The sequence below is a fragment of the Pelophylax lessonae genome (assembly GCF_965119305.1).
Source record: "Pelophylax lessonae genome assembly, chromosome: 2".
NCBI classification, from domain to species: domain Eukaryota; kingdom Metazoa; phylum Chordata; class Amphibia; order Anura; family Ranidae; genus Pelophylax; species Pelophylax lessonae.
Genome location: NC_138769.1, coordinates 589,683,465 through 589,696,351, shown reverse-complemented (window position 1 = coordinate 589,696,351; position 12,887 = coordinate 589,683,465). Strand labels below are relative to the sequence as shown.

The following is a 12,887-nucleotide window of genomic DNA, read 5'->3' as shown; positions in this document are numbered from 1 at the left end:
AGAGTGCAGAGAGACCAACATTTCATGACAGGTTATGCAGGTATCTCTTGAACAAGTTGATGTCAAAGTACATCCATCTACAATCAGATACTGCACCAATTTAACCTGCATTTGCTGTCCAAAAAGTTCATATGAGCAACTTTTTTCATTAAACATATAGGCAAAAAACAGGCCTTCCGGGACAATATGGTTTTGTCACGGTAACAGTAGACATGTTTAGGGTAAACCAAAGACAGAATTTCAAGAGGAGGACATCATACTAACTGTGAAGCATGGTGGTGGAAATGTTATTGTTTGTTAATTTTTTATTGCTCAATGGACAGCTTGCAGTCATCAGGGTTGATTTACTAAAAGCAAATAGATAATTCCCTGTGCAAAGGAAGTCGCACTTTGCAGGGGAATTTTTCCCAGAGCTTAGTGAATGGGGTAAAGTTCTGCTGACTTCCAGCATCCAATCATGTGCAAGCAAAAATGTTTTTGATATGATATGATATTCTTTTGCCTTTGCAAATATGTAAAAAAAAGTCAACAATTTTCATGAAGTGTACTTCATTTTTCACATGACCCAATGTATGTGTGATGCAATCCATTTCGGGCCCTTAGCCTGGGTTCAAACATATGCAGGAAACGCAGCAATCTCTGCGCATTTCCCACACCGCATTGCAATCACACTGTGTTTGCGATCCGCTGCAGGTGGCAATACAAAATGAATGATACCCCAAACACAGTGCAGTATGCCTGCACTGGAATGCATCGTACATAATGAACATGCAATCTGGTTGCGGTGCAGCTCCAAAAAGGTGCCTGCACTTCTTTGGTGCGATGCAGTACGATTTGAGCCTATTCAAAATACACTATACAGAATCACATGGGAATTGCACAGGAATGTATTGTGGTTCCTGTGTGATTCACATGCCGGTTATAGTGTTAACCAGGGCTTAAACAGTTTCCAGCGTCAAGATTTTTAATTGTAAGTTAAACTTACTCTTTCACCAGGAGGACCAAGAGGACCAGCTGCGCCAGGCTCACCACGGGGACCTCTTTTACCTTCTTCTCCAGCTGGACCAGGAGCACCCTGAGGACCTGAAGGCCCCTAAAATCAAACAGACAGAACCATTAGTAATGCGCAATGCAAACTGTTGTACTGTATTATGTGACCTGGCTATACTAGCCTATAATGTTGATAACAAATGATATCTGTCAAGAGTACTAAGTCACCTAAACTAACATAGATGTATACCTTCCTGTAAAATATTACAGAATATGATGGAGTTAATATTAGTATTATGACAAGAATTATATATTTAAATTTTTGAGATTGTAAATGCTAAAGAACAAATAGTATTATATATAGTTTGAAATGACCTAAATGCTAACAATTTTACTTTGAACTAGTAATCAACAGCAAGCCAGCCTTTATAAAGTTTATATCAAATTATCTCTGGAATTGTGGTACTTATGTTTGCTTGTAATTGATGAATACCTTGCTTAAATATATACAAACTCATATTTCACTTTAGCACAGAGTTTTTGTATATACCTTATATCTAACCTATTTTATTATCAGGGTGTCACAAAAAAACAAAAAAACAAAAGGAAATACGGAGTAAACTTAATAATGTGTGACATTTAAATTTAAAAAGGTATTTAAGATTTAGATACTTACAATTTCACCCTTAGGACCCTGTTCACCCTTGAAACCTGCAACTCCGGGGTCACCCTAAGATAAACAGAAATAACATAATAGTTATTACATGATCCATATTACTGCACTGTTGTTAGAAAATGTACCTATGGATTACAAATTATTAAGTACTGTCAATAATCAGTCTAGAAATGAGGACAGTATGCATAAGTAGCAGTCATATTTAATGTCAGAAGCCCAAGACATTAGTGTAGATAGTAGACTTACCGATTGACCTTTGGGACCAAGGGGGCCAGTGGCACCCTGTGGCCCGGGAGGACCACGTGGGCCGGGGAAACCAGGAGCACCAGCAATACCAGGAGCACCCTACAGGATAATAAAGAGTTACCATATATTATATAACCATAAAATATACTAAAATGATTCAAACAACTACAACTAATGATCATTTCAAAAACACATCTCTTGATTAACTACTATTTATCTAAAGAAATCACATCACTCATCATAAATAGTGTGAGATACTTACAGTTGAACCTTTAGCTCCAGGGATACCATCAGTACCAGGGTTGCCCTATAAAGGAAACACAGTGGTTTAAGGAATCAGATTTGACATTATTCGCTTATACAAAAGACTGTGAATGCAGGCTGCTTCTGATTATATGTACATATGTTTTAAAATCAATATATTAGCTCTGGGAGCTTTAATGGTATACACCACATTATCACCACATATCTAGTGTCTAGTGTTTGTTAGTCAGTTCTTTTTTTAAGCACGCCTTTATAGAATGTCAGTGTGGTGTATGTTCCTCAATATTGCTATTTCAGCTATTTTGAAGTGCATTCTGAAGTATTATCACACAAGTGGTAGGGGCCTATTTCTTAAGTACATGTAATAAAAAATAGTTGTGGGAATTTAAAGCCACCTTGCTTCTATGGCTATAAATTTCTATGTTTATTATGACATAATAAAAAAGATTTTTATGACCTGATTACAAACTTGTATTTCAGTGCTAGGAGTAAAACCCATATGTAGAAGTATACCAACAGAGGCAGCAGAGGAACCAGCAATCAGCAACCCCTTAAACTCTGCATTGGGTCCAACGTCATATCCTTTATTTATTTTTTTTCATAATGCTTGTTAGGTAAAAGACACTTTAATGCTGCATCTTTTGTTATATTGTTTGATGTGTGGTAGTTGCTTTTAAAAATGAGGACATTTAGTAGGACCCTCTTTAAGGTTTTGCATCAGGGAACAGAAATATTCAGGCACACCTCTGCATATATGTCTGTCTAATACTAAGACCCTTAGGAATCTGTAGGAAATGACAGATCAATAATATTACTATACCTAAGTATTAACAACTGAACACTTACAGATGCACCAGAAGGTCCAGGTGATCCAGGTGTTCCAGACTCTCCACGAGAACCCTGAGCACCCTCAGGACCACGAGCGCCAGTGGGACCAGCTTCACCCTGGAAAAAAATTGATAATACTGGTTATTATCTTATTACATCCTTCATTGATATCATTAATAATAGTTAATATGGTCGATAATAGAACTTTGATACTCTGGATAATAAAATAATATAAATAATAGTAAAGAGATTCAATACTTGGAGAAGACTTAGCATTGGTTGATTGTTGATAATATTAATGTTATTAATATAATAAAATAATATATATTTGTAAAAATACTTGGTCCTGTAATATAAGTAAATATGTACTTCTATTGTACCTGAATGTTTAAGAAAATAATAATCTAAAAGTATATATGAATCAAGAATAATAATTCCATACCAATAGTATCTTGAGCCGAGTGACTCTATCTTAATTTTGCATTTTTTTTTTCAGGCTTGTTATAGATTATTTATTAATACGTTTTTATTACATAACAATGCTAGCACTGCTGTAATATTTTATGATGGTTTTAGATGAACATGTGCTTCACCAGGCTGCAAAAGTTTTAAACGGATTTCATTTATTTTTACATCACTGAAAGAATCAAATTGGTGGCAATGCATCAGAATAAAACGTTTTCTCCTGTTACAAGGCTGAATGAAAAAGAATATCATTCACATCTGAATATACAGAAATAAAAAAATATTAACACAGCCAGACTTGTGGTTGGGATTTGTGGTTGACCACTTAAGGTTTATTATGTTTACAGTGTTATGTTTAGTATGCTCAGTAGTGTGGGAAAGTGAATGTCTTATCCACCTAGTGACTGATTTGGTGTATTACATCTTAAAATTCTAGAACAGGGTTCTTTTAGTTTACCATTATACAGTAGTATACTTTCCAGTTCCCTTGACATCTCTAAATTAAACATCTGTATTGTTCTTTTAGCCCATTTATGACTTGTTTTTTATGTGTATTTTGTGACTTTGTACCAAAGTGATACTGCTAGAAGTCAATGTTCTGGGCTTGCAGCTACATCATGGTGACCATGGTTGTTAACATCTTGGTGATAGCAAGTACAGATGATGATGTACAATTTTGTGCATGTTCATGTGCACATTTTCCTATGTCCAAAGATTCATGTAATCTGACATAAATATGTGCAGGAATTTTGGGACAATGATGTGAGGCTGAATCAAATGAGTTATACAAGCTTGCATCTTTAATAACTCAAAGTGTAGCCCCAGCCAAAACTTTGTTTCTTTATTTTTGGATAGAGCAGGGAAGGATAAGAATCCCTATCAGGTTTTTATCTTTATATGGGTTCCATTTTAGAGACTACTCCACACTAAAGGTGTGTGTTCACAGACTTTGGACTTGTGTTAAAGACATTGGTTTCACATGAGTTTGAGATACTTCTGAGATCATTAAGTTTGCAGTGATAGGTATATTTGACCTGCAGTTGAGCTCCTTCTGACTTGTATTTGCCCCGCATAAAGTGGGTCTTGCATTCCCCTTGACTTGTATGGGAAATCAAAACCTGCTTGAAGCAAACAAAAGCCCCCTGACGTGGGCTCTTACTGTTATAGTGACAATGATTTCACCAGACAGGAAGTAAGGGAACATCTGCAAAAGTGACACAGATAGCGCTAAAAACTAAACCGTAATCCTCTAAAACTGCATCCCAAAACTCTAAAACTTAAGAAAAATAAAAAGCTATGGCTGGACAAAAAACTTTACATCAGCCAATAAAGGGCAATGCTTAACCGTTTATACTGGCTGCTGACCCTAGGGGATGCGCAGTGGTGCGATCTGTCACCTGCTGTGTCCACTGGACACAATGAAACAATGACCGATCATTGAATCGAGCCGGCCCCGATACCATGGGATCGCTATGACCAATCACAGTGATCACACGGCAGTTTTACACAATGAATGGCTTTCATTCATTGCCATTCATTGTGTACTATTGTGATGATCTCTGTAATTGGTCCCAGTGATTACATGGTACAGACATGGCCAATCACAGTGCATCTGTACCATGTGTACTTTCCAAACAGGAGTCATATGGGGGGTATTTGTACTATTTTAGCATTTTAGGGGCCCTAAGAAATGAGACAGGCTGTCTGTATATCAAGATTAATACATTTTCTGAAATATATATATATACGCCATAGTTGTAAATTCTATAACTTTTATACAGACTAAATATTATACAGTGATTTGGGTTATTTTTACCAAACAAAATGTAACAGAATACATTTTGGCCTATATTTATGAAGAAAGATTATTTATTTGCAAAATTTTAAGACAGAAATAAGGAAAACCCTGTTTCCTTTTTTTTTTTTTTTCAATTTTTTTTTCATTTATTTAGCAAAAATAAAATAAAATAAAATACCCAGCGGTGATTAAAAACCACCAAAAGAAAGCTCTATCTGTCCCAAGAAAATGATAAAAAAAAGGATAAATGATAAAAATGTTATTTGGGTACAATGCTGCATGACTGAATAATTGTCATTCAAAATGTGACAGCACTAAATGCTGAAAATTTGGCCTGGGCAGGAAGAGGGTGAAAGTGTCCAATTTTGAAAGGGTAAACTCCAAACTTTCCACATTGATCAATAGCTAATACAGTACAAGACTCTACTACTGCAGTAAAAGGGCAAATGACCACGTAGTATATATCTACATCCTGGTACCTTTTAAGGCCTAGCCTGGAATTTCTACCTGTAATTTATGTCAATAGTTTGAGAAGTATACATGGGCTTCTTCATTCAATCCAATGAGTGAGTAAATGTTGCTTTCCCTTTCGTTTGGAACTATTTCTTTAGAAGCTTTTACAAGCAAGGCCCTTTGTTCCCTCCTGTATTAGATTGAATTATGACTTTACTGTCTCCCTCAATTTTGCAGGGCACTGTGCAAACCATTGGCGCTATATAAATCCTGTATAATATTAATATTATTTTTTAAGGTGCTTTTATATATGAGGCCCACAGAGGTACAGAATATTAATAATGCATAAAATCAGGTAGAGTGTATGTAGCGATTAGGATGGGTGGTGCATGGAAACTTTTTGCCTAGTTTGTTCTCAGTTGTATGCTTCTTGCAGTGATCACTGTATAACCTTGTATAAAATACCCTAATACAGATGGAAATAGTCTTTCTGCGGAAATATTTGCATCCTTTTAGTTAAACATCTACGTGACTCCTGAAGCTATGTAACCTTAGTTTGTTGGGGGTCATTGTTTTATTCATGCACTGATGCTTTCTTCCCTGTCTCCTTAGACAAAGAGCCTTGTTTATAGGAATTCCAGGCCAGATCCCTCTGCTGTCTGGTTACTATGGTTACCCATGAAACGAGACTCCTGGGAATACAAACTTGAGACCAATAATAACAGAGATTCCTATTGAAGTTCTCGGGGAAAACTTAGAGGGGCTTGTGGCAATGTGTTCCCCAACCTCATTTTTGTCCTTAGTTTGAACCTCTCGGCCCCCTATTGCTCTGCTCTAATCCTTTTAAGTGCTTAGAGAAGAATTTGTCCACCATGAACTGACCAGGTGTAAGGTCAAAGCACAATCATTAAAGGAAGTGTTTTGGCCTCACATGCATTATATACCGCGTAAGGCAACTGAAGAAAATTCCCAGACAGCACTGAAGCATTCATAACAGTAAACAAAACAATTTAATATAATATGCAGTGATGTTAGATGACCCCTATTAATGTGGGATTAAGTAATAACTCTATAGAAAAAAATGCTATAAACCACGGGTGCTCAACCTGTGGCCCTCCAGCTGTTGTGAAACTACACGTCCCATCTTGCCTCTGCCTTTGAGAGTAATGAATGTACCTGTCAGCCTTGCAATGTCTCATGGGACTTGTAGTTCTGCAACAGCTGGAGGCCCACAGGTTGAGCACCGATACATAAATTAACTGAGCAATCCACGTCTGATGAACATCACATTTTACAAGTCTGCCCTCCAGTGGCGAAAAAATGCACTGCTCTATATAGGGTGACTTCTTGCATGCTGCTAGTGCAATGACGCACATATATTTCAATCATACATGTGCACTGAGGGGCAGCCTTGTTGTTGGGTAAACCAATGACTGCTGAATTCAATTAAATTCCAATCAGAATTTATAATACTAGTTCAAGCTAGAAAATGTAAACTTCCTCCAGTAATATCCTACTGATACTGGGTATTGCTAACAAGCTGGCAGCTTGAAATGGGAAAATGCCACAATTTTCCTATTTAAAGGAAATTGTGCTGAAGAAGTATGGAGACAGCCACGTTGTTGGGTAAACCAATGACTGGTAAATCCAATTACATTCCAATCAGAATTTATAATACTTTTCCAAGCTAGAAAATGTAAACTTCCTCCAGTAATATCCTACCATTACTGAGTATTGCTAACAAGCTGGCAGCTTCAAATAGAAAATGCCATCATTTTCCTATTTAAAGGAAATTGTGCTGAAGAAGTATGGAGGCAGCCATGTTGTTGGGTAAACCAACGACTGGCCAATTCAATTATAATTCCAATCAGAATTTATAATACTTGTCCAACCTAGAAAATGTAAACTTCTTCCAGTAATATCCTACCATTACTGGGTATTGCTAACAAGCTGGCAGCTTCAAATAGGAAAATGCCACGATTTTCCTATTTAAAGTAAATTGTGCTGAAGAAGTATGGAAGCTGCCATGTTGACCGTTTTTTCTTGGAATGCTAATTGCTTTGTTCTCAGATTATCTGAGCTGCTTCAGTACTTTCTGAAGAAATGACCTTCAACTAGTATTCAGCTAAGTAATTATTTTTTTTTCTTTTTTTTCATCTGTGTGCTTGTTCTAGGTTAATGACACAGAAAGTTTAGAAACCAGTTGGAATACTGATTTTCTTATGAGAAGGTCAGCAATGGCAGCCCCTATATACCTGTCCTCACATATTCCCTTTGCACTACAAGCATGGTCCTCTCATTAACTTATTTGCTCAGTGTTCCCCTGGCTTCTGTACTGTACGGGACAATGTCATGAGAATTCAGATGAAACCTCAGGGAAGACTCAGTAACTCAGGTCCTGTGAGATGATGCTCAAACACAGTGCAGGAGTGTGTCCTCATCGCATTTGGCTACTCAGCATTCCTTAAAAAAGAAAGTTACCCATAAAAACCTGATATACATTATGTTCTTTAGCAAGGAACATACATTCCACATTAATATATACGCTACCAAAATGAGTGCTGTAAATTGCCTCCAGCATTGTTCTAGTTACTTCTTGCCGGAGGCTGCCATTTTGCTGATGCCCATAGCATCTGAACAGCAGTAAATCTTTAGGCTGTCAGCAGATCAGCCGCTACAAATTTGGCACAGTGCCAAAAAATAGAAATCAACTGAGCATGTGCAGATTAGGGTCGAGATAGTGTATTACTGGAATTTAAAGTGACATCATTGGTGCATGAACTCTGAAGGTCCGGCATACCATGAGTTTAGAGCCCCGTTTTGTAAACGGCATCTCCCACGGCATGCGTGGGAGTGATGTAATCGTGCCCCCAGCCACTCATATAGCCGAAGGCCACAAACAACTTGGAAGGAATACCGGGAGAAGATGGAAGACCTCTCAGCTGTCACAGCGCAACGCTGGAGGGCTTTGTTTTAGGGTAAATCTCTCATAATGTGCTAGTATGGGATGCATACTAGCACATTATGACATTGCCTTGCAGGGGATTTTTTTTTCTTTAACAGCGGTTGACTACCGCTTTAAGATCTTGCCTTGAGGAAAATGACATCACCCTCATCTAGGTGTCTCAGGTGGATTTTTTTCCAGTTATTTTTCTCAGCTTTTTGGCATGGGGGTGGAAGCACAGTAAATAAGCGGATCTTGTGCTTTTTGGCCTTCTTTTAGACATGTAACCGTTATCTAAATGATTTGCCTACAAATAAGTTGAGGGTGGGGGATTAATGATAATATTTCCCTATCATACATCGTTTGTGAATTTTACACAAGTACTTACTGATCATTACACAGGAACTTTTGGTCTAGAAAAATAAAGTAAAATGACCAGTAACATTTTTACACCCATGTGAATGTAGCCCAGTGATAATATTTCCCTATTGAATTAATTATTTATGAAGTATACAGGAGGGTAGGTTGCGTGGTAACTTTCTTATTTCCATATCAAATGTATCATTTATGAAATATAAAGGTTCGAGGAGGCAATCATAATATTTCCCTATTATTTATCATTTATGATGTATAAAAGGAGGAGGGAGTAATGCTAATATTTCCCTAGCGAATTTATCATATTTGAGTATATTGGGGACAGGATAGGTGGTAAATATAGTATTTCAATATCAAAATTATCATTTATGAAGTATAAAGGGGGACCAGGGTAATAATAATATTTGCTTATGATATTTATCTTGTATGAAGTATAAAGGGAGGAGGGAGTAATGATATTTTCCTATCAAAATGATCATTTATGAAGTATAAAGGGTGGAAGTTTGGGTGGTAGTTACAAAATTTCCATATCAAATTTATAATTTACGAAGTATAAAGGGGGAACAGGGTAATGATATTTATTTATGATATTTATCTTGTATAAGTATAAAGGGAGGGGGGAGTTATGATATTTTCCTATGGAAATGATCATTTATGAAGTATAAAGAGTGGAAGTTTGGGTGGTAATTACAAAATTTCCATATCAAATTTAGAATTTACGAAGTATAAAGGGGGAACAGGGTAATGATAATATTTCTTTATGATATTTATCTTGTATAAGTATAAAGGGAGGAGGGAGTAATAATATTTTCCTATCGAAATCATAATTTATGAAGTATAAAGAGTGGAAGTTTGGGTGGTAATTACACAATTTCCATATCAAATTTAGAATTTATGAAGTATAAAGGGGGAACAGGGTAATGATAATATTTCTTTATGATATTTATCTTGTATGAAGTATAAAGGGAGGAGGGAGCAATGATAATATTTCCCTAGCGAATTTATCATTTATGAAGTATTAAGGGGGTGGGTTGGGTGGTAATTATAATATTTCCGTATCAAATTTATCATTTATGAAGTATAAAGGGGAAACAGGGTAATGACAATATTTCCATATGGTATTTATTTTGTATGAAGTATAAAGGGAGGGGGGAGTAATGGTAATATTTCCCTAGCCAATTTATCATTTGTGAAATATAAAGGGGGAAGGTTGGGTGGTAATTATAATATTTCCATATCAAATTTATCATTTATGAAGTATAAAGGGGGTAGGTGTGGTGGGAAATATAATATTTCCATATCAAATGTATCATTTATGAGGTATAAAGGGGGTAGGTTGGGTGGTAATTATAATATTTCCATATCAAATTTATCATTTATGAAGTATTAAGGGGGTAGGTTGGGTGGTAATTATAATATTTCCATATCAAATGTATCATTTATGAAGTATAAAGGGGGTAGGTGTGGTGGGAAATATAATATTTCCATATCAAATTTATCATTTATGAGGTATAAAGGGGGTAGCTTGGGTGGTAATTATAATATTTCCATATCAAATGTATCATTTATGAAGTATAAAGGGGGTAGGTGTGGTGGGAATTATAATATTTCCATATCAAATTTGTCATTTATGAGGTATAAAGGGGGTAGGTTGGATGGAAATTATAATATTTCCATATCAAATTTATCATTTATGAAGTATAAATGGGGAACAGGGTAATAATAATATTTTCTTGCAATATTTATCATGTATGAAGTATAAAGGGAGGGGGGAGTAATAATAATATTTTTCTATCAAAATTATCATTTATGAAGTATAAAGGGTGGTAGGTTGGGTGGTAATTATAATATTTCCAAAGCAAGTTTTTAATTTTTTGAAACATAAAAAGGGGAGAGGGTAATGATAATATTTCCTTATGGTATTTATTATTCATGAAGTCTAAACGGGGGCAATGCTATTTTTTCTCTATTGAATTTAGCATTTTTTAAATGGATGGGGAGGGGTTAAAGATAATATTTCACTATCGAAGTTATCCTTTATGAAGTATAAGGGATGGGGAATAATATTTCCTATAGTATATAGCCCTATGGTATTTATTATTTATGAAGTATAAAGAAAGGGGGAGGGGGTAATGAGAATAGCCCCCCCCCCCATTGTAATTATGATTTATGTAGTTTTAGTATGTTTCTGATACATGTGTTTTTCCAGACCTTCACTGTCTGCATTCAGTCACATAACATCTCAGACATTCCAATAATCACAGCACTGATCTCTATCAGTTCCATTTTGCATATTTGGAAAAACATCAATATAATAATGACAGCCAATCAGTTTAGACCTATGGCACTTTTTGCAATGTTTCGATGTATCCACTTGTAAAGAATGTATTCTGTCTGGTCTCCTCTGCTGTCTGGTTTTTCTGCATGTGATTGTGAGCGGCTGCAGACAAATTGCTGTAACTTAACACATACCTTGGAGCCAGGGGCACCTGGGAATCCGGGAGCTCCAGCTGGGCCAACAGGTCCCTGTAAACAAAGACAAGCTGTGATTCTGAGTCGGCAGACAAATCTTAAAGCTGTTTAGCCCTAAGTATTTTTACAGCTGGAGAGGAAATGAGACGACTGCAATACAGTCCACATACATTGTACCCAATCAGACAAATATGTGCCACTTCTAAACACTGCTTCTCCTCCACCAAACAGTTCTCAATTATTACCGAATTATCTGCCAGTTCTAAACACCCTTAATTATTTGGTTAATTTCTAAGACTCCAGCTTGTGCTCTAATGGATGCCATAATAATCGGTTAAGGAAAATTCAGTGATTGCATGCATTGTCACTGATTACTAAAGGGGCTCTGACTCCTACCGCTATTTGCTTTTCTATTGATCAAATGAAATACATTTTTTGGCTGGGCAACTTTGGCATTTGTATGGCAGAAATGTTCCAGCATGCTGAGAGATTCCAGTTAAAAAGTTCTTACTCCTTTTGTGAAACGTATTATTCGTTTTTTATAGCCACACATAAAAAAATAATTGTATACTTAAATTGCCATTTTGTCACAGTTGCTCACATAAGGAGATTGTCTGTTGATTATAATCTGTTTGGAAACGCTGTGTTTTGCAGCACAGTAAAGTTTTCCTATATAACCCAATATTTCTCAGCAATAAGATCTATACCGCCACCTGCTGGTGAAATCTGGTATAACACCATGGAGATGACTTAATAACGAAGTAGAGTTCAACTTTATTCACTGGGAATACCCAAATATGTGCCGGTAATTGAAAAAAAAGAAAACCCTAAAAAAAAAACACAGGTCTTTTTCTTGCTTATGATTTGATGTGACTCTGACTCCTACCCCTATTTTGTTTTTCTACTGATCAAATGAAAAACATTTTTTGGCTAGGCAACTTTGGCATTTGGATGGTAGAAATGTTCCAGCATGCTGGGAGATTCCTATTAAAACTTTCTCACTCATTTTGTAAAGCATAGTATTAGTTGTTTATAGCCACACATAAAAAAAATGCATACTTGCATTGCCATTTTGTCACAGTTGAACACATAAGGAGATTGTCTGTTGATGATAATCTGTTTCTAAACGCTGTGTTTTGAAGCACAGTAAAGTTTTCCCATATAGCCAAGGATTTCTCAGCAATGAGATCTACAGCGCCACCTGCTGGTGAACTCTGGTATAACTCAGTGGAGATGACAATAAAGAAGTAGAGAATGTTCACTTAGCATAGTGAATAAAGTTCAACTATATTCACTGGGAATACCCAAATATGTGCCGGTAATTGAAAGAAAAAAAAACCCTTAAAAAAAAACAGGACCTTTTCTTGCAAATGATT

At 36.2% G+C, this 12,887-nt stretch overlaps 1 protein-coding gene across 1 annotated transcript in view; it reads right to left on the bottom strand.

Moving 5' to 3' along the window:
* Window positions 1-12,887, bottom strand: part of COL2A1 (collagen type II alpha 1 chain) — a 69,725-nt gene that overhangs the window by 29,043 nt on the left and 27,795 nt on the right. The window contains exons 18-23 of the mRNA XM_082245826.1: window positions 11,512-11,565; window positions 3,023-3,121; window positions 2,175-2,219; window positions 1,913-2,011; window positions 1,667-1,720; window positions 986-1,093 (exon numbers count right to left, since the gene is read on the bottom strand). Coding sequence (XP_082101952.1) covers window positions 986-1,093; window positions 1,667-1,720; window positions 1,913-2,011; window positions 2,175-2,219; window positions 3,023-3,121; window positions 11,512-11,565 — 459 coding nt within the window. The remainder of the gene's footprint in view (window positions 1-985; window positions 1,094-1,666; window positions 1,721-1,912; window positions 2,012-2,174; window positions 2,220-3,022; window positions 3,122-11,511; window positions 11,566-12,887) is intronic.